General features: G+C 45.0%; 1 protein-coding gene across 1 annotated transcript in view; it reads left to right on the top strand.

Moving 5' to 3' along the window:
* FBN2 (fibrillin 2) overlaps positions 1 to 23,398 on the top strand; it is a 1,006,102-nt gene that overhangs the window by 775,839 nt on the left and 206,865 nt on the right. The window contains exons 33-34 of the mRNA XM_069227289.1: positions 1,952 to 2,074; positions 3,254 to 3,379. Coding sequence (XP_069083390.1) covers positions 1,952 to 2,074; positions 3,254 to 3,379 — 249 coding nt within the window. The remainder of the gene's footprint in view (positions 1 to 1,951; positions 2,075 to 3,253; positions 3,380 to 23,398) is intronic.

Below are 23,398 nucleotides of genomic sequence, written 5' to 3'. Positions count from 1 at the left end.
CAAATTTATGTCCACATATTATACATTACCTTTCACAACATGGTCTCATGTGAGACACTAAGGCATTGGTTGTCCATGGTGATTTACAGGTCATGCCCACCTCTGTGAATACCTCATCTCAATCCATATTAGAGAGAAGTGCAAAGAGTGGGATAATGTTGGAATTAGATTGGGTGGGGTGACTTATGTGAATTCACTGGCCCACTCCTTTTAGGATCGAAATCCAGTTCTCAGTCAATGGACAAGCTTGTATTGGAGGAATTAGCAGGTGGAGTCTTAAGAAGACATCTCTATGTTGTCATTCAGGTTCAGACTCCTGTAGACACAACAAGCAAAGGACTCCAAAAGTCTTCAATGAGAAAAATATTCTTGAGGCCATGGGGGTGGGAGCAGTAGGTTCAGTCAATCCATCCACCCCCTCAAAGATAAACAAACTAGACATGCTACATTCTTAAACGGGCTCCACTGAAGGCCCCCATCAAGGATTGTGGGCTCTCCACGATCTAGGTCCAGAATTGAGTGAAGAGGCAAAAAATAGGCTAGCGCACCTTGTCTGTTGATTTATCAAACACCACAGCCTGGTATTATTAGTCATCACAGGACATCTGGCCCATTAAGAAGTTTACAAAAAAGGTTGACAGTTATGGCAATAATTCTTGCAGTTGGAAGAGGGGCATCAAAATTATGACACTACAGCTTGCACTACCTAAACCAAATCCTAATCTAATGCCACAAAATAATGTAAGGTGGAGACTGCACCCAGCACTGATGGTGTCAATCAGAATCCCACTCTGGCTTCATGTCTCATATGACCATCATGAAAGCGTCATGGAGCAAATATGCTGCAAAATAATTCAGTAGAAGCACGTTCAGCCCTTCTCAGTATGATAGCAGTGTCAAGATTTCATGACCCAAAGGCCAAAATGTAAGAGTCAGATACCAAGGCGACATTGTCTGGCAACAGCATGCATGGATGAAAAATGTCCCTCAGAGCCCATAGAAGATTTCCCTGTGAAAAGTTAGCAGTCCATGCTGTTGATCTTGGAGAAGAAAATGGATTGCAAGGTCAAGAACTGAAGCATCTTGTGATTACCAACTTGAAGGAAGCACCAAGTGACGCCCTGATCAACATATGCCAGTTTTGGGAAAAACTGGGCTCAGGTCTTGAATAGGTCAACAATCTGAAATTCGTCAAGAACTGAAATGTTCTAAGGTCCTAAGACGTTAATTGAATCCTAATAGAGAGTGTCCATATAAAACTGGTAATCTTAGAGATGTCTGAGGCCCAATAAATGCAGTAGCATTGCTAATTGTAGTCTATTGATTCTCCACTAAAATTTTTGGAAGTGTACAGCTAGAGACTGATCTCAAGCTTTCTAGTTACAAGGATCTTCTTCGTCCCCTGCATGCCTGAATCTTCATTCTTATGTTACGAGGGCCTTATATCTGGCATTGCTTACCCCTCCAGTTTAATTATTTCACATTCCATTACATTAGATTGTTTTTTGTAGATCCCTGTTCGTTCCAAATATTAGCTAGCAAGGGGGTTCTGTGGGACTATTTGGATGGTCAACTTGAGACCGCTTGTTAAACTAGTATGTAATGGGTTAATTGGCAGCATTATTTGTTACTTTTGTTCCTTCTAGTAAATAGTTTATTTTTATATTTATTCATCTTACATCAAAATTATCAGGTGGCTGATTGGGGAAAAAAACAAAAAAACAAATCATTACTGATCAGGTCTAAGATTTGGAATGTTTCTTTGCATGAATTTTGTGTATGTGTATGCTGATCTGCGTATTGAACTGTCGAGGGCAATCCCGCACCACAGGCTGCTTCTAAGAGAGCATTCTGTTGTGTTTGTGGGTTTCTTTATAGCACGCTTTAAAGGGCATGCATACAAGTATAACATTTTCTTTTTGTTTCTTTTGGTGTGCTTGGGGGTACACAGATCTTGATGAATGCGCTAATGGGACACACCAGTGCAGTCTGAACGCCCTTTGTTTGAACACACCTGGATCCTACCGCTGTGCCTGCTCTGACGGCTTCATCGGCGATGGATTTGCCTGCTCAGGTATGATAGGTTTGTACATCAGCATTAGCAAGGCTCCTCGGTTTTTATGTGGCAATGTATGTTAACATGTGCTCACAGATGCTGTTTATACACGTTTCATGCATAAATGCTGTTTATCACACTAACCGTTGCCTTATGGGCGTTGCCAGTAGCACAAACATTTTTTTTCCTAGTAGAATGCATTTAGGAGACAAATTACTTAGGGGCAGATTTATGAAAAGTGGTGCTGCATCTAGTGCAGCGCCACTTTTCTTGCACCCTTTAGAGCCCTCCTAGCGACACCATGCACCATGGCAGTAAATAGGGTGACTAGTATCATAAGTTTTATGCTAGTTCGGCGCTTTGTAGGACTAACATCAAAAATTATGACATTAATACTGCAAAGCACCCTAGGCCCATTGTAATCAATGGGAGCCTCTTTTTAACACCTGCACTTAGCGAGGTTAAAAAAGGCAGATTTTTTCACCACTCCCCCCAGCGCCAGAATGCCCCCATTACATACATTATACTTGGCACAGGCCTAATGTGGTGCAAGGGGTTACAAAGTGGCACAATGCATGCATTGCACCACTTTGTAAATTTGACGTGCCATTTTTCCCCTTAAACGCCACATTGAATTAAAAAAATTACGCTAATGTGGCGTTGAAGCGGCGCAAGGGCTCTATAAATTTGGCCCTTAGTGTGACAAACAGCGTGATAATTAAATGTACTTTTCAGATGTAGAATTGTCCATCAGACATTCCAGTGGAAGCATTTAACATGGGAAGTAAAATAATAATACATCAATTAGCCAACTGTTTGATGTGAAAGAGCTTACTCTTCTGGCTGGAGACAAAGTCCACCGAATCTGTATTTATAAAGCATAGTTAGTCAAGTAAGACCTAAAAACACTTGTTAAATTTCTCACTCTTGCACATTAAAAGTCATGATATGTTTCTTAAAAGGAACTATGTATCTCGTAAACCGTGACCCATCTGAAAAGGAGTACAGTTGTCCTTGGCGGAGTGAGCATATTTTAATACATTGCATGACTGCATATTGTGAGACGGTTGCGCGGTTCTGCTTCATATTATAAAATGCTGGATTGCCAGAACACATGGATAGCGTGAGGTGAGCTAGACGGATATACATTGAGTGAAAGAATTTCTAAGCCCGGCATGTATTTCTTTTCGAATACAGATGTCGACGAATGCGCAGAAAACATTAATCTCTGTGAAAACGGACAGTGCTTGAATGTTCCTGGTGCTTATCGCTGCGAGTGCGAGATGGGCTTCACCCCCGCTCCAGACAGCAGGTCTTGCCAAGGTATGTGTGGAACCACGATTTTAACCCCCTTCCCTGAACTGCTATTGGCTGCAGCGGAGGAAGTCATGAGATGTTAGCCCTTGGAAAGACAGGCGCCTGGAAATCGATCGCTCAGCACGTGCTTTGCATATAAAAGTTGTTTTTTCAGACAAGGATGTTTTTGCACTTTCAATTACTACCGTGACAGCTTTTAGCTCACTCAAGGTTTCCCTTCTCATAGGCCTATGACGGTGGGAATAAGATGCATCTAATTTTTATTCACCATTTTTTATTTCTTAGAGGGCGTCATGAGAAAACTCACTCTATAAATGTACAGCTTAATTTCATAATGTTAATTGTTTTGTTTTAACTTAAAAATTCTTAGTATTTCCACTTACTTGTCCTTCAACACTCTAAGTAGACTTACGTTCATACAATCTGGAAACAATAATATTTTAAATGGCTGCGTTTATCTCCACAGACTATTTTCTGGTGCCTCAAAGCGGTAGAGGGTGTGACGCATATTTACAGCCACGCTGTTGATAGTTATCATTTCTGTGCTTAAAAGAAGGAAGCTCAATCCAGATGTCCCTGACTAAAACAAAGAACGGGCAGTTTGCAACCTACAACTAAATAAAAAGCTGCTAATTTGTGTTAGGTTGTTGCTCAAAACATCACAACATTTTAGTCGTACATATACTTGTAAAACAAGTATATTTTGCTGGATGCTTTTATTACGCTAATTGTAAACAAAGCAATTTGAGAAATGATGACAAAACATGTCATGAGCACTGAGGATTACCCTCACAACATGGAGAGTAGAACATTGGGAATCACTATATCATAGATAAGTTTTAAATGCAATGAAATTGGGATTCACTTTATCTCTGGACTCCTCACACCACGGGTATTTGTAGGTAAGTATTCAAATGTCAATATATTCTTATGTTCTTAACCTTATCCATTGCATCAATAAGCAGACACTTTTCAAGAGTATGTTATTGTTTAGTTTTTAACTGATGTTGCAAATTTTGTGTACTCGTTCAAAAAAACACCCACACACACGTTCACTGAAAAAACAAAAGGATAAAGTGAAAATATAGATAGGTTTGGTAATACGATCTTAAAATACTGAAAAAACACAGTCAAAATGCATCTATGATTACAAAATACTGAAATTCACCAGTTATAGTTTGGTGAATTAACTATAATCTGTGCCCCTCATCATGCACTGTTTATGACCGCACATATTACATCACTTATAAAATTTTAAATGACATAATTGATGACATCACTTGATATCTCAAATGACACTGGCCAACTCTACAGGCAGCCAGCCCCACTGCCCATGTTCTGCAGAATGGTAGTTGGCTGCAGGGCCTGCTTTATCTTTTTTTCTAACTTATTTTAGAATTCACCAAGCCTACTGGATCTTTGAACCCTGAGATGATATTTTGGTCCTTTGGGTTTGATCTGGGGAGGTTCTGTTGATACACATGGGAGGGTCTCACTGGAATCCAATGATCTAGCCACTGAATCCATGGATCCTGCAACCAAATTTAGCTTTTGTTATTTTAAACACAAGGAGGGTCCCATTGGGGTACTCCACAGGGGACAAGGGAACAAAGTGTGTCCACCCTGCCCCCTTATGTGCCCTTCCATTTTAGTTTTAGTACTATGTGACTGAGTTTCCATGTCCTGTAATGGCAGCCACAAACTGTTCCCCTGCTGTTGTGGCCAGCCTGTAGGATTTATGTATTTTTTAAAGTTTTGGGTTTGCTGTTCCCCCAAGGATCCAACTATCCAGATATTGCTTTCTTTTTAACCCGTTCACGTCTAACATAAGCACTTTGTAAGGGCAATTTTTAAAAAACTACTGAACCATTTTATACCAAACAAAGCATAGGCACTACTTTGAATAAAGTTCTGCCATGCCAAATTTAGGCCCTCATTATGACAGTGGTGGTAAAAACCACCTACCACCACAGCGACCACCGTGGCTACCAGATGACCGCCATATTATGACCGTAGCCGGAATTCCTCCAGAAGGATGGCAGAATTCCGTCTATGGTCATGGAGGCGGACGGCGGTAAGGTGGCGCTGCTGCCAGCAGCAGCGCCACACCAGTAGACCGCCGCAGACCATATCGTGACCCATGATACGGCCTGGCAGTGTTCTGCTGGCAGACGCTGCTGCTGGCAACAGCGCCCTCTCCCGTCTCCTGCCGGAGGACCCCCTGAAATAAGGTAAGTCGGGTGCTCCGACAGGGGAGGGGGGTGGGGGGCTCCTGTGTGTGTGTGTGGGGGGTGTATGTTTGTGTGTGCGTGCATGTGGGTGTGCGTTGCGTGTGGTATGTGTGTGCATGTGTGGATGTGTGAGTGCGTGTATTGTGTGAATGTGTGTGTGCTTGTATGTATGTCAGTGTGTTTGTGGATGTGTGTGTAAATGGACGTATGCATTCGTGGGTGAATGTGGGTATGAGTGTGTGTATGCGTGTGTATGATGGTGCGTGAATGTGCATGTCGGGGGTCTGGAGTGGGAAGGGGAGGATAGGTGGGGATTCTGGGGAGGAGGAGGGGGGCGGGGAAGACCGCTTTCAGTGACAGGGAAGGGATTCCCTGTCACTGATAGTGCCTACCACCATGGTTTACGTGGCGTTAAGGAAGCCAAGAAAACCGTGGCAGTAGGCGGGGTCATATTCCCACGGGTGGGACAGTGACGGCTGCCTGGCTGGAGACTGTAGTCTCCAGCCCGGTGGCTGTTACCGCCCTAGCAGACGGAGTGGTACATTGGCGGTTTGGCTTGAGCCAAATCGCAAATGTCATATTTTGGGGAAAGGTACTGCCAGCCTGTTGACAGTACTTTTTTCCAAAATACCGCCATCCCCCAGGGTCATAATGAGGGCCTTAGTGTATTTTGTTCAGCCATTTTTCTCTGTCACAAAATAAAGGTTCCTATGCAAGTTAACATTGAACATTGCACATAGGTAATTTAATTGTACCCACTCTTGAAGCCGCAAGGCTTGGTTGACTTTCACTTACCCCTGTCAATCTCTCCAGATTCAAAGGAAAATGAAGGACGGCAGTTGTTGCTTTGAGTATAAGCAGGAGAAAGGAAAACCAGAGGAGATACCTAGTTCTCTTTTATGGGCTCAACTTGCAAATTCTTCTGTAGGTGTAATTTAGGTGTGCTAAAATGAAAAGTGTGTGAATCAGTTCCACATTCTGATTAACAGAATTAGGACAGGTGAAAGATTCCTATTTTAAAATGCCTGTATGTATGTGGAAAGATTGCATGTTCACATATAGGTGCTGAATTTTGAGTTTTCTAGGGGTGGCACAGAAGTTAGCCCTGCATATTGAAGTGCTCACCCAGAAATCCCTATGTTCAAGGTTATTCAGAAACAATTTGTATGTAATTATTTTTCACCCTGAAACACATACAGATTTGAAGTGCTCACCCAGAAATCCCTGAGAACATGAGCATTCAGAAACAATTTGTATGTCATTATTTCCCACACTGAAACAAAAACAAATGTACTCCTATTAGTGGGAATAAAAGGTGCATTTCCTAATATTGTAGGAGAAGGTGGTTCTCCACAAGGAAACATATTTCCCCTGTGGAGAGCCAAAGTTAATTCTTCAAATTTGCAAATACGCATCAGTTACTGATGCAGAGTTTTCCAACTCGTGGATTTCCACTTGAAGAAATTTTGTACTTTGGTGCATAACTGAAAATGTATGACTCACCCAGATATACAGGAGTGCTATTTGTGAATTCTTAAAAAGTTGGAAATCTATTCAGAATGTAGAAGAAACTCTATATGAGAATTGTCAGAAACTATGGCATTGCTTACACAATCTGGTTACGTCAACCCTGGGCCTGCTAAAAATTTAAATTATGCCAGCTCAGTTTGTCTAACTTCATGAATTTTTTATGCCAATTCCCGGAAACTACGCATATTGCATAATTATAATATAATACTGTTCGCAGCAAAACTGTAGTGCAAGAGCACACCAACAATGCAAACTTTCAGAAACATAGCTCGAGCGGCTGTTCTTCACTGCACTTATGTTTTTCACACTGTTTTATTTAGCTCAAAATGAATTCTAACATAAGAAAATTATGAGCTAAATGATGGATTTGCATTTCATGCAATTATGCACAATTTTCTTCAAATTTAGCAAAAGAAAATTCTGTTAATTTTGCATACTTCTTGTAGGAACACAATTCTGAGTGAATTCCTCCTCAAGTCATGGTAGCTATGGCACTCAAAGCTATTCCTGGAGAAGCTTGAGTAAAGTTAAAAAAGTACCACAGTTTTAAAGTAAGGAGCACAACCTAATAGATTCCCCAAGCCAAGTCAGAAAAATAAAGAAAAACTTAGTGACCAAAAACACCGATATCATTAAAATAGTTTAAGAGGAATTTTTTTAAAGTTTTAAAGCAAAAAGCATCTAGAAGAATATATACCATCCTTGAAAAAATGTTTGTTGTTGACCAGAATATATGTGTGAATTCATGCTGACCATGATAGTGCAGATGGCGGATACACAATGCAGATGTACCCCATCAAAGTTTTTATCTTCAGACTTAGTTGTCTCTGATATGCAAGTCAAAATCTTCCAATAGTGTAAAGTTCAAAGATATGGTGGGGTAAGGGACCCTCAATGTAAGATACATCATCATTGAATGCCTTTCAAGAAATTGGTTTTGGCATCAAAAGTCCTGAGTCAGAAAAAGCTGGATTTTATTGCCACCAAGCATGCCTCATTGGTCAGGTATATTTGGTGCCTCACCCTGATTGAAGGGGGTCCCTTTTTTAGAAGTTATAATTCTCCAGTAGGGCAAGGCTGGAAGTTGTTCCAGGATGGACTCCGCAAAACTGGATGTCTTTACCACAAGGTCTGATTGAGCCTGTTTTCAGCACAGTGAATATTACCTACTGGGACAAACCTAGTTTTCCTTCCCAACTCGGATGAAACATTCCTGGATAAGATTCAGCACCTTGTCCCAGTCATCTGGAGGTGGAAAAAATGATTGTGTCCCACATTTCTCCAACTGCTGGTTAAGTTCCTACTAATCAGTCCTTGATCCTTAGGACAGGCTTGCAGGCAGCAAGGTCTCTCTCCCACCAGATCGTCTGCCGGATCCATTGATTTGTGGTCAGCAGGGCCTTCATAAGAGTCAATAATCATGCTTTTTGTGTCTCTGAAGCAGGCAAACAGGAGATTAGTATCAATACTTGGGTTCCATCAGGGGTCAGGAGTCCTGAAGTCATTGACTGAGCCCTCTTCCTCCAGCCGGGATTTCTTCTGGTGGAGTCTTGCCATGTCCAGGAATGTTTATGTGGAGGTGGTGGTTGAGGTGCCAGATTTAGCCTGTGCATTAGCTAATGAATTGAGAGATTCTGCTACCCAGTCCTAACTACTTCCCTGCATTCCCTCACCTTCCTTTGTAGCACATTTTCTTTGCCTTACTGTAAAATGACAAAGGCTTTGATTCAGTTCATTTCATTTAGCCTTCATAGGGCTGTGTTATATAACTAAACCTTCAGAGTGAAATTGCTTTTATGCCCCCAGACACTGCAAAGGTATCATTTTTAAATATATAGTGTGCTACCTTTAATATATTATGTCTCTTGCTTATAGATTTTTAAAGCAGACTTTAGAGGTGAATAAGTTATATATTAAGTAGGATTTCCTAACTTGGCAAGAGTACCTTTGAATGCCATGTGCTACTTCGGTACCTCTGAACTGCAGCCCAGCCAAAGCATAGTGATACCCCTGGCAGACACATATTTTTGTTAAATTTATGGGTGGTTAATGCATCAGCAACACTGAACACACGCACTTCCTCGTCCACATCAACAACAACTCCACCCTCAGAGGTACACTAATCTACAGACCAACCGGACCACGCCCCGCCTTATGCGACACCATCGCAGACAGCATCAGCCCGTACGCCCTCACCTCCACAGACTACATCATCCTCGGTGATTTCAACTTTCACTTAGAAAACCCACAAGACCACAACACTACCTCCCTCATAGACAACCTCAACAACCTCGGACTCAAACAACTGGTCACCGCGCCCACCCACTCAGGAGGAAACACGCTGGCCGCAATCTTCACCTCAAGCCAATACATAGCCTACACCCACACAACTGAACTCCTCTGGACAGACCACCGCTGCGTCTACTTCTCCTTCACCAAACCCCCCACACACTACCATCAACACACCACACCCTACCGCATGTGGGACAAGATCCCCACAGAACGACTAAACTCCCAACTGGCCCATAACCCCCCCACACCAACGACCCCAACGCAGGAGCACATAACTTCTCCAAATGGATCACTACCTGCGCAGACACACTAGCACCCCTCAGAAGACACATCACCACCCGCAACATCAAGAATGCCCCATGGTTCACCCCTGAACTCCAAGACTCCAAGCGCAAATGCCGCCAAGCTGAGAAAATATGGAGACTAGAACCCTCCTCAACCAACTTCTCCACACTCAAAACCAACATTCGCACCCATCACCAACTCATACGCACCACTAAAAGAGTTCACTACAAGACACGCCTTGACAACAACTCCCAAAACAGCAAAGAACTCTTCACCATCATCAACAAACTTGCCAAACCCAAAGCCAGCAACATAGACCCCACACACACACAGCCCCTATGTGACGCCCTTTCCAACCACTTCCTCTACAAAATCCTGGACATCCACAACAGCTTCACATCACACACACCCACCACACATGCCCCTCTCCCACCCAACTCAACCCCCCTCATAATCCCCCCACCACACTATCCACATGGTCCCCTACCACACAGGAAGAAACCGAAAAACCATGAACTCCATCCACTCCGATTCCCCCTCCGACTCCTGTCCACACTGCATCTACAACAAAGCTAGCCCTACCATCGCCCCCATGCTCTACAACATAATCAACTCCTCTTTTGACACCGCCACCTACCCAGACCCCTGGAAGCACTCGGAAATTACAGCTCTCCTAAAAAAAAAAAAAAAGCCGACCCGGAGATCCTCTCCCTCCTCCCGTTCCCCGCCAAGGTTGCAGAAAAATTTGTCACCACTCGCCTATCCCACTTCCTCGCAGAAACCAACACCCTTGACCCCTCACAATCTGGGTTCCGCAAGAACCACAGCACAGAAACCGCCCTCATCGCATGCACTGACGACATCAGGACCGAAGTCGACAAAGGCGAGACCGTCGCACTCATCCTCCTAGAAGCTTTTGACACCGTCTGCCACCACACACTCTGCACACGCCTCCACAACATAGGAATCCGCCACAAAGCCTTAGACTGGCTCTCCTCCTTCCTCACCGACCGAACCCAGAGAGTCCGCCTCCCGCCCTTCCACTCCAACACTACCAAGATCACCTGCGGAGTCCCCCAAGGGTCCTCTCTCAGCCCCACACTCTTCAACATCTACATGATTCCCCTAGCCAACATTCTCCGAGCACACGGAATCACCATCCTCTCATATGCAGATGACACCCAACTCATCCTCTCCCTCACCCGCAACCCCACCACCGCCAAAACCAACCTACACGCCGCTCTCCTAGACCCCGCCAACTGGATGACCACTAACCATCTGAAGCTCAACTCAAACAAAACCGAAGTCATCATCTTCGGCCCCAACAAAACCACATGGGACGCCTCCTGGTGGCCCACCGCCCTAGGCCCCGCACCCACCCCTGCAACCCACGCACGCATCCTCGGCATCATCCTCGACACCACCCTCTCCATGACACAGCAAATCAATTCTCTAACCTCCTCCTGCTTCCACACACTCTAAAAAAATCCTTCAAATGGATCCCCCCAGAGACCAGAAAGACAGTCACCCACGCACTCATCAGCAGCAGACTGGACTACGGCAACGCCCTCTACGCCGGCACCACACTCAAACTCAAACGCAAACTCCAAAGAATCCAGAACACAGCCGCGTGCCTCGTCCTTGGCCTCCCCCGACACAAACGAATCTCACCACACCTCAAATCCCTATACTGGCTCCCCATAGAAAAGAGAATCACATTCAAGATCCTCATCCACGCACACAAATCCCTCCACAACACCGGCCCAACCTACCTCAATGAAAGTGTAAACTTCCACACTCCCACACGCAACCTCCGATCAGCCGTCCTCGCCCTAGCCACAGTCCCCCGCATCCAGCACACCACCACAGGAGGCAGGTCTTTCTCCTACTTCGCCCCCAAAACCTGGAACTCCCTCCCCACCGACCTTCGCAAAACCAAAGACCTACTGGTCTTCAGAAAGAACCTCAAGACTTGTCTGCTGTTCGACCAGTGACCCTCCCTGACCTACCCCCCCCCTCCCCCCTCCAGGAACCCCCCCCTGCCCAGCGCCTTGAGACCCTCACGGGTGAGTAGCACGCTCTACAAATTTCTTTGATTGATTGATTGACTGATTGGTCTTTTTTCTTCACTCTCTATTATGGCTTCACAGGAAAGTTAGATAACCCAATCAGGTGAAACCAACTTTACCAGTACCATTTTAAGTCCAGCGCACACACGCTGCAGCTCTGAATAGCAGTGTCACAGTGCACAGAGTCCTAATAAAAGCAAAAGCAGCTAAAAAAGAAAAACAATATGGGGTGACCATGCAGAAAGGAAAATTTGCTACAAGTATATTCTCAGTGTTTCAGCCAGGAATTTCCTATTTGGGGCCTATGCTATTTATAGCTGCCCTTGGAACGCTTGTTCTCACACCTGGTTATGCTTCTCCATGTGGACAACTGAGGGAAATGTGGAAGGTACAGAGGAGTGGGGGAGAAAGGTAAATCTGGGTATGGGAATGTATCAGCATTTCTAAGGGTTCTCATCAGGATTCAAAGTAACATAGACTACTTTAGGTTCAGTCTCATTTTATGTGTTGTCACCAGGAACCACAGGTGTGAAGTTAGTGCTTTTGCTGATATGTACTGTGAGAAAGTTGATTATTTGTTAAAGAGGATGTGAGTCCTCACCAAGTAATGATGTCACAATTACGTACACCAGTTACGTCTTAGTAATTTAAATCTGAGTACAACCCTTGGTAGCTGCAGGATAGAGCAGACAGGTTTAAATTAGGAGACATTTTTTAAAGCATTTATCAGTATCAAAGCAATTAAAAATTAGATAACACAACACAATAAACATCCCACTCCAATTTATAACAATAACTTAAAATTTAACAAACAAATAGACACTAAAATTCAAAGCTTCAGTCACAGTTATAAGGTTGTGCTAGACTGGCCAGGTCAAAAATTAAGGCCAACTCTGAACTACTGCTGTCCTCGTACAGGAGTGAGGTTTGTCTTGGTGGAAAGTTTGCCTTCTCACTTAGAACATTTTCTACAGAAAAATCGGTGGTTTGGGCTGAAGGCTGGATCCAAAGAAGGGTTCAACGATGGCAGTCTGTTGAAGTGCAGGCCCTCAGTATGAGCCTCGCCGGTGGTGGGAAAGTTAGACCATTCAATTCACCATCAATGGTGGGAAAGATCAGAGCAGGTAAAGTCTGTAACCTGTGTCCAGGAAGGCCTTGTTGGCAGCCAGATGCTGTTCAACGTCGGCCCTGGTGAAGCCATTCTATATTCTGAAACAGAAACATTTCTGGAAGTTAAAATCCTTTTAGCAGGGGGAAATGGTGAGAGAAACCAACTGACCAGTCAACGTCGATGGTTGTAGCTTTGGCGTCAGCCCTGGTCAGAGCAGGAGACTCTAACATCAGCCAAGGGTCCAGGGCTTTGTGGACATGACCTGAGGGTTGGAAATCCAGTTGGTCAGGTGGGCTCTTGGAAAGTAGGCTACTTGCAGTTTTGTGCCCTGTACCCTAATAGCAGGTCAGCCAACTGATTATTGGAGTCCACTTCATTCTCCTGTGTATAAGTGGGAGCAGGTCTAGCCTTCTGACCACATGTTTAACAGCAGGTACAGTCCTTCTTCTGAATTCCAAGAAGTTACCCAATACATTTATTCCTGATATAACTTGTGATTAGTGGAGACTAGTGAAAATGTTCCCAGGGTCAACTCTACCTACTTTGACTTAGCTTTCTGGGGCTTGGCCCTAAACAATCCCACACTGCACTGTTCTGCCAAAATCCAACATGGCAGAATCTGTCTACCCCTGGGCAGAGCGCTGTGCACACCCCTTAAGTGTGGGTAGTGGAATGAGGAACTCTCTTTGCAAACTAGTTCTGCAACAAGCTTTCCCCCCACTAGAATTGGTGCCATCCTGACTACCTGGGAACTGGAAAGGCCAGGCCTACGTTTGAGTTACATCTGTATGTGGCAGGTGATTCTCCTTTGAAACTTGAGCAGTGTGTAGGCACATTCCCTAGGCAATCCTATCAGGAGAAGGTCACAACTCTACCCACCCAAGGCCCATTTGTTCCCTTTCCTGGGAGCTATTCACACCTCACCAGATGATAGTTGGGGATTAACCTTCAAATGGCTACAAGAGGTAATAGGAAGAAAAATAGTGATTTTCTAAGGTCATTAATTCTGAAATAGTTCCACAAAATTCAATGATAAGGGGCAATAGAGATGGCTGCTTCTGCATGAAGCTCTGCATGCCAGTGGGATGAGGAGCCTCTTTCCCTGCATTTATGACACCCAAGTAACCGTCGTGTAAAGAGGAGAGGGGTTAAGGCATTGGGAGCTCATATCAGTGCTTCCTCTGGCAACCAGTAATGCCATCTCCCACAATCTCTGGGCTGCCACGGGGCAGCACATAGTGGGCCCAACATCGTTCATTGCTGCATAGGCCTCTGCCTGGGCAAGGTTTGTCCCCGCACCACCTGGAAATGAGGGCCAGACCTGCCTTGCTTCCTTCTCTCATTGTGCAGCCATAGATCTGGCTGCCCAGAGACACCTCTTGACAGCCGAGCACCGAGCCATCCGAGTACCTGACAGCACTGTGGGACTGTGAACTGGGGATGGTCACATCCACCACCAACATGCTGAGGTTGCCGCACTACAGGCCGGGAGCTTGCCTACACTTTGGCTGTCACACTGTCTCCACACTAAGGAGGCCACAGAGGACCTGCCTCACCTGCATTGACGGGCCGGAACCCCACTGCCTGCTACTTGGCAAGGGCAGTGCCTGCCTTCCTGCTCAACTACTGAGACTTTCTCCCATATTTTTGCCACTCACAGCTCTGTGCCCTACTATCTGTTGCACTAGCCCTCCACCAGACAGAATGGTGGACAGCAGAAGCAGTCAGGCCCTGGATAGATTCAGATGCCGTGTTGCGGCCTTCCTCCGCTGGGGCCCAACACCCTGCAACACGGCATCACTTTAAAGGGGTGAATCCTGGCTCCTATAATCAAATAATTTTTGTGAGGAGACTGGAGTGGAACGGGAGTCATCATGCTGCCACCTTGTTTGGCACTGTGTCGCCTAGTGCATGGAGTTGGTTGCACCAATCCCTCCTGCTGACCCTTGCCTGGCAAAACATCGGCCTTCAGCAGGGCCCTTGGTGCATCATGACCCTCAATCCCCCAGTGGAACGATCCTACTCTAGAACCCAAGGACAAGGGACCTCCATTCCTAGCTGTGACTTGTAATAGTAACTGAGATCCAGGTCCTCCCCTGCAGGGGCCTTTCAGATCTCTGCCTTACAGGATAAGGCCCACACAAGCTCTTTCTAGATAGCTACGATGGGCAGTGGCAAGGCTACATGCCACTAAGTTTTACGGACGTCGTGAGCAGTGAAAAACAACACAGCACCTCATCCCACCAGACCAAAAAGCCACCATGGAGCACATTCTTGAAAGAGATCTCTGCAGTAGGTGCACATCTGGGATCCACAGTGCCAAGAACTCCCTCCTAATAGGTGAAATTAAGGTTGTGCGGACCTGGGATCCTACAACACCAAGCTGGAGGGTCTGGAGCAGCGCACATGCACACTAGAGGCTGGACTCCAGAGACTCATGTAAAGTGACTGACTTGGAGAGCAGGGCTCAGCTGGAGAACCTCAGGTTTTATAGAATACCGGAAAAATTGAATAAAATAATGATGTTTGCAGCCATCTTGCACACCTGCTTCTTCAGTTGCTAAACAAAACCCAAATCCTGCCACAGCGGACGAACAAGACATGGTCCAGGAGGATGCCATGAGAAGCTACCTCTGAGCCCTGACCGATAATTCATTGCCTGCATCCTCTGACCCAAACTGGCCCGCCAATTCATCTTGGTGGCTCAGAAGCACAGTCCCTATGACCTTGGTGGCTCAGAAACACAGCCCATATGACCTACAAAAAATACAGATAACTGCTGATTCTTTGGTGGAGACCAACACCAATGGAAAGCTTTCCTGATATTGCACGGCAGTTACATGGACGGGACACTAAATATGGTCTCTTCAAATCAGCGAGTAGGTGGGCCACAATGGATAACAACTCAAAGGACTATACTGACCCAGATGACCTGGTCCACTTTCTCTGCAGCCTGGAAGACTGCAAGATAGACTTAGCCCCACTGCCACTGACTGAATCTGGCCCTACTTCCTAACAATCAGGCAGGGTGTCTTCATACTACACTAGCCACAAAGCGACAGAGCCATCAAAAGTGTGGCCGAACTCAGACAGGACAATTACAAAGACAAATCTAGATCAACACCAGTCTCTGGTGGCGATGGGTGAAACCAGATGAGTATCACCAGGTTTTGCTGTACCCCTTTTTTTACAATGTGTTGTAATGTGTTGGACATTGTGGATCATCTGCATTTCTGTTCTTTTCATTCCTCATGCAAACCTATCTGTTGGCCTTCTTTCTAATCCCTGAATGGCACGTTGCACTTCCATTGCATAGGCATTCCACTCTGGTTTCTTCCTTGCCACCCAGTGGTTATGCATGCCCTACCCCTGTTGCTCACACTCCCTCCCCACACTATAGTAGTGGGACAGGGGCCCTAATACCCCCGATTGGCTGCATACCCCTCCCTCCACACAGCTAGCAGTTGACCGTGAGGTTTTGATGCCCAACAAAATGTTGTTTTGGCCTGGCTGCTCTTTGGGCTGACTGGGGCTACGGCCAACTCTTATCCATCGCACTGTACATGCTTCACGTTGCATACTGTCTCATGTACACACACAGGAACCGGACCGGCATACTGCCCCCTTCCATTTCTCCCTTCTTTTTCCTTCCCATTCCCCTCCCTAGACATGGCTAGCTTTATTGCTCTACTGCTGGGCCGGCAACTGCTTGTCTGCCCTTTCTCCAGAGAGTCTGTGCCACTGACACTAGGCAGTGCCTCTAAGTTTTAGATCTGCAACACCATTGGCTGTTCCTATAGCCTCACAACTGTTGTGAATTGTTTCCTTCAATGTCAATGCAACGACCCATTATGTTAAAATATAGAAGATTCTCTCCTACTTGGCCTCCAAATGGGCGGATGTAGCCTCCCTCCAAGAGACACACTGCGGAAACCTCCAAACTCAAGAGGAATTGGGTGTTACAGGTCTTCTGCAGCTTCAGACTCTGTCCTCCCCATAGATAGAGTGCCAGACACAATGGCTTCTAGGAAATCAGGGGTTGCCATCTTGGAGAGAGAATATGTTCCTTGCCTGGTGCTGCAATCACGGACTGACATGAATAGGTGGTACGTTCTGGTGAGCTTAGGGTCAGTAGCAATATCATACACTCCCCAAATAGGTGAAAGTAACCATTCTGCAGCTCAACAAAGTCCTAACGGAATTAGGGATCACCCGCACAATCTTGGGGGGACTGGAATCTGGTGCCTGACATCCTTGATTGGACAGGCCGTGCTGATGTTGACCATAACAAAGAAAGAGCAATACTAAAGGATATCCAGCAGGACCACAGTCTCTCTGACACAGGAATAAACTCACCACTCATAGTTTCATGATTCACAGGCGTGGATAGACTACTTTCTTGTCTCCCTGGCAACGAAACAGAAAGTTGTGTACAGTGATATCTTAGAGACTTCCTTTTACAATGACTCCCTGATCCACATATTTGGTGACAAGAATACCAGAACGCCTCACAGAAAGCTGTGATGGTTCAGTATCTCAGACTACAAAATCCCCCCTGAAATGGTACGCTTGCAAGCCCACCACTCTATTTACCTGACCAACAATGAAGGCTCAGTCTACACGTTATGGGGAACTGAGAAAGCCATGAACTGGCCCTCCCAGTGCCAGCTCTAAAATTTTAAAATGAAACTCAACTCTTTCTTGACCACTAAAGCTGAATATGTGCTGTTATGGCTCAAGGGCCGTCACTATGAACAGGGCGAGAAGGCCAGCATTTTGTTGGCAGTTCAGCTGCAGCAACAGAAAGTGGTGATGGCCTTACTGACCATCACATCACAGACACTGCCAGCAGAATCTTCATGGAACCCCAAGGTATTGCTGCGGCATTTGCGGCCTCTGACTTACATGGTTCTGAGCTGCAGCATTCCGAAGATGGTGAGAAGTGATTTTTCCATGATCCCCACCTCCAATGTCTTAATGATGAAGGGAGGGTGCTCCTAGCAGGAGAAATTACTAATGAAGAGATTTCTCGGGCCGTTCCTAACCTCCATTACAATAAGGCTCCAGGGAAAGATGGTACAGGAGAATTTTACAAATGAATGACAGCAGAGGTGTTATACCCTCTCTAAGATGCCTATAAAGAGGCTGAAGTGGCAGGACACCTTGATTAACATCCTGCCAAAAGCAGGGAAAGATTCCCTCCTGTGTAGCAACTATGGCCCTATCTCCCTGCGCTATGTGGATTTAAGATCCTGGCAGGGATATTGTCCACCTGCCTCAAAGAAGTGATCACCACCCTTATACATATCTCCTAAATTGGATTTGTTCTGGGCAACCACCTGTATACATTGGTTCACATGCTATAGTTGTCTCAGGATGTGCCAAAGTAGAGGGTTGCACTCTTGCTCGATGCAGAGATGGCATTTGATAGCATACATTGGGCATATATGTTCCACATTCTCTGTAGATTTAACCGGGGCGAGGACTTTATTGGAAATGTTACATGGCTATATATACTGCCCCATTGGTAAAGGCAGTTGGTGGGGGTGTTCCTGTCAGACTCCTTTTCATTGCTTCAGGGTATGCACCAGGATTGCTCCCTTTAACCCTTGCTATTCTTGCTGGCATTAGAGAAGGTTGTGGCAGCTGTCCATCAAAACGCCCGCAAAGCAGGGATCCCCACCCCAGTGGGGCCCTCGAAAATGCTTCCCTACACTGATGACATCTTGCTCACTTTGATGGATCTTTCCACCTCGCTCCCTCTACTGATGTCAGTTATTGCATACTTCTCAGACATTTTGGGTTATAAGAATAACTGAGATAAGATTGAGATGCTGCCTTTGCCTCAGCTGACAAAAAGGGCTGCGGTTGTGTCTGTTAAGTTCCAGTGGTGGTCAGGACGCCTCATATATCTGGTGCTATACATTACCAGGGTCTTGACAGTCTAGTCTTGACCAGTCTTGGCTCTCATGTGACAAAAACTGAGACAGACTACACTAATTTGCTAAATAGTTGCTACCGAATCTGTCCTTGTGGGGTAGAGTGCAGAAGGGCAAGATGGGAGTAGTCACTAGACTCAACTACGCCCTGAGTATGTTGCTTCTTACTTTTAAACCATTGATCCTAAGGGAAATCGACCATGAGATAAAGCGTTTCATATGTTAACCTCTGAAATCCAGACTGGAGATGTCAAGTAGGCAATGTGGCTCGAAGAGTCTCCCAAGCATGGAACATTATGCCATGGCTATTACAGCTGATTTATTTTTGGCTGACCTACAGAGACCCCTTCTGAGGATGTCTATTGAATGGCAACTGCTGTGTGGTAGTCCTGGCCTCCACCTGGTATACGGTCAGGGTCCAGCCCTGCTATGGATCCACAACATAATGGTAATCGTAACCATTCAGACATGGCTGCACTCCTACATACTACTTCAAAGTGATGATCACATGAACAATAGAGCCACAATCTTGCACAATACTGGGAAAATGGCCCATAGTTTAGGAGTTGTGATAGTCTAAGAGGTTACTTATGATCAATCATTTTTTATGCGAGGGAACAGGGAAGCCTTTCAATACATTAGAGGATGAGTTCCTCCTCCCACAGATGCAAGAATGGCAATACCTTCAACTGAAACATGCCCTTTGTAAGAAACTGGGTTTACTGTCACAGGACATCCCAACTCCCCCAAACTTCAGTCCTTGAAACTCTGGGTACACTTTAAAGGGGTGGTGTCCTGCTCCTATAATCTGATCATTCACGGCCTACCCCTATCGGATCACTTTTTTTTTAAAGAAAACTTTATTGGTGGTTGTAGACAGTACAGTACAGTGTAAACACATCATGACATACAGAACAGTACAGTACCTATTATCTATCAAGCAGATCCGCTCCCTCCATTATAAATAGATAAAACATACATTGTGGTGCCAAGACGTTGAAAGTTATGAAAGTAGGTAGGTGTAACCATAGGAAGCTTAATCATTTGCATAAGGACAACACCAGTCGTGGCTGGGCCTGTCTGCAACCATATCAACAGATAACTATAGCGTAATTGCAATTGTTAATCTGGGGTCATCTATTGTGCTAATTTTTCAGTTTCTTTCTTGTCTGTTTTTCAGTTTCCCCCACCATACCTTTGTGTGTTGTATGTACCGCCACTGTAGAGTATTGAAGGCCTTACGTAGGTCGACTGAGAAAATGACTGTGATGGGGAAGGCCTCTGGAGACCTTATCTAATACTCAGTGGAGGCACCTGATGTTTAGAGAAGTGTTGTGCTTTGGAATAAAACCATTTTGGTCAGTATTTATCAGTAGGTGTAGTTAAGATCTTAGGCAGCTGGCAAGGATTTTACTGAGTATCTTAAAGTCAATAGTCAGCCTTGAGAAAGGGCATTAAGAGGAGGTCTCCAGGTTTTAAATGGCAATGGTAGAGATGTCAGTAAAGCCTCCCAAAAAGACAGAGTCACTGCGCCTATCTCCCAGGCTCTGCCAGGTTGGATGCAAGAAGAGAGGCAAACGTTTGGTAATACTCCACTGGGAGGCTAACACCCAAGGGGTCTTACCAGGGGCCAGGTCTTTAATGGCTCGTCTAATTTCTTGTTCTGTAATTGGTTGTCCGAATGTGGGACATCATCTGGGAGTCTAGGGAAGGTTATCTCCTCCAGGACTCTATACTTCGTCCTCTGTCAGATGGTTCCCACTGTATACATCTCTGTAGTGCTGTACAAACACATCATGAATGTCGGTCTGTGTGTGCTTCAGTGTGCCATCATTTGTGTGTCCTCTCTAGAGATATAGGAGGTTCCAGTTCTCCATCTATTTCTGAAAGTAGCTGGCCACCCTCTGGGTCAACGAGTTGAGTAGCGAAGGGGTGGACCAGTCAAGTGAAACGTCTGCTATGCAGTTAAAGTCTCTACCATATATTCTGACCACAGATGTGGAGGTGGAGGTGGAAGTGATAAGGACCTCAAGAACAAAGTCTGGTTAATATACACTACTTAGCTGTAGGGGCCTCCCATCTAAGGTCCCATGAATGAACACATATCTGCCTTCTTTATCTTTATGTGTGACGTTCAGCTAAACAGAACCTCCACCCAGATCCAAATGATTGTGACCCTTGCAAAGAAGGAGTAACCAGTCATGAAGACCTGTCCCCTCTATCTCTGGTGTAGGTTAGCAGGTTCAGACCCCACTAAGTGAGTTTCGTAGAGTAGGGCAGAATCAGCACTTCTCTTTTTCAGATAGGATTATATGTGATGGCGTTTGCGAGTGGAGTGTATATCTCTAACATTGCACACAGAGATGGTAAATTTAAGGTACCAGGGATGCTATATTGGGGAGCGTGCAGTCCGTGGGACTCTGCCAGGCAGCCCCCACACCCAGGCCCATGGGCGACGCCTGTGGGAGAGTTGACTTTAGATAGCATTTTACATGTGACCCTCTAAAGTTTATTGACCTGAACATCGTATGCCTTCTAGACATGAACAAACATTTCCCAACCTCTGCCACCCAAGGCACACTGGCAATGGTCAGGTGCCAATGTATCACCAAACCAGTAACCTGGATACAACAGTGCACCAAAAGCAAAGATGCTCCATGGAGCCTCAGTGGGGCATGGCCAATCTCTGGGCACCCACATAAGTGCAGGCTGCTGGCTGCTCACCATCCCAGTTTTTAGTTCAACTCGCTGTGCCCTGCATCATCTGGGATAGATGCTGAAGAATTGGTTAGAGAGGTCAGTCTCAACTGGAAGTGACAAAGGGTGACAGCGCAAAGTGAGTCCGAGATCATCAACATGAGTGGGGTCAAGAGCAGGCCTGGGTGGGCCCAGGCAAGGCCAGGCCCGAGTGAGCTCCAGCATGGGATGCGACAGAGAAGCAAACCCTCATTGATGTGCAAACCGGGCTACTGATATGGCTTGGGGCCTCCACAGCAGCTTCTCTGTCAAGATCCATCTGCCTCCTGGTTGGGCTGTCCTAGCTGTGCATGCCTTTCGTTGTTACTTATGTCTGTGTAGTTGGGGTTAGTGACAAGGGGAAGCACCTTCTGGACCATTACGGTTTCTCTTGATACAGTCCCACACAGCGGCTGGTATGTCGAATGACCTTGATGAGGGTGGGAAACAGCAGCTTGTACGCGAGGCTCAAAATTATTTTTTGAAGTATTTTTCTAGCTAGTGTCACTTTGAAGTTAGCTTTATTAAGGGTAATAAAGTGACACAGTGTTTTGTATGGCACAGCCAGCCTTGCTACTTTGAACAATGGGGTTGGAGCCTTTTTTGGTGTATGGACACGCAAAAACATTAAATACATATGTCCGTCTTTTAAATACTATGCACACTACCTTAGAGCTGGTAAGCCCCACCTTAAGAGAAACTTACTCCTATTTAAATGTAATGTTTAGCCCTGACAAAAGGGTGATTTTGACAGGTCCAATTGGTACTTTTAAAACTGCTCATCCAGGCAGCTGTGGGTGGCCTAGAGTTATGCTTTACCTGGTAACTTTAGTGGTGGTATAAAAGCTATTGCAGTCAACTAGTGCCATTTAAATTACATGCCCTGGGCACATGAGGTACCATGTACTACAGACTTATAGGTAAGTCAAATGTGCAGATCCAGTATTTTAACCAATTCAACATGTTCTTAGGGGTCAGAGCACATGCACTGGGGCCTGGTTAGCAGATTCCCATTGTCTCTAAAAAACACATAATTTAAAGAAAATTGGGGAGAGCATGCAAAGAGAGGCATTTTCTTACACATACCCATTTACAATTCCACATATTTTTAACAATAATTTATCCAATGGCCACCAGACGCTCGTGTTAAAGATAGTGTTTTATTCACTTATAATAGCAATTATTTTCCCTTCTATGTTTTACTTATCACAAAAAAGTCATAGTTGTCTGGAAGAAGGGATAGGTTAGACAAGTGACATATAGACGGTAAACACAGAAAGCATCAATCAGGGTATTTTTTGGTGTCTCACCTTGAAAGTCAATTGGTCTATTGATAATTTTATTTGTATGAGTCCTTGGAGTGATTTTGTTCCTTTTGGAACTGTCACAAAGCTCTTATCAGCCACTACATTAACAATAGGCTACTCCGGCAGGAGTTTAGCTCTATATTTCCTCCTCAAATATTTGTTAAGATGACAATTATAAATAGAAATGATATGAGTTGGGAGTAATATCTCAATAAAATATGGTATAGAACTGTGCACATGGTGTGTTCAACTGTCATGGAGGCCAGAGCTGACAAAAGGCTATACTTACCTTTCAAGACATCCAGCATATCAAAAATTCTAAATGGTCTGCATAGCTATGATGTCTGGATAGCAATATGAATGAGTTCTACCACTGATGATTTCATTTTTATTATGTAGAAAGGTAAGTAGTATCATATTAAAAAAATTAATTGGTTTAACTTCATTCATTACTACCAGAAGCCAAAGTGGGGGGTGTCTTAGGAAGTCACATGTCTATACTTTTTTAATTGAACAAAAACAGTT

Source organism: Pleurodeles waltl, chromosome 1_1 (assembly GCF_031143425.1).
Source record: "Pleurodeles waltl isolate 20211129_DDA chromosome 1_1, aPleWal1.hap1.20221129, whole genome shotgun sequence".
Lineage (NCBI taxonomy): Eukaryota > Metazoa > Chordata > Amphibia > Caudata > Salamandridae > Pleurodeles > Pleurodeles waltl.
The sequence above is the reverse complement of the archived record's forward strand: the minus strand, read 5'-3'. Positions and strand labels throughout refer to the sequence as shown.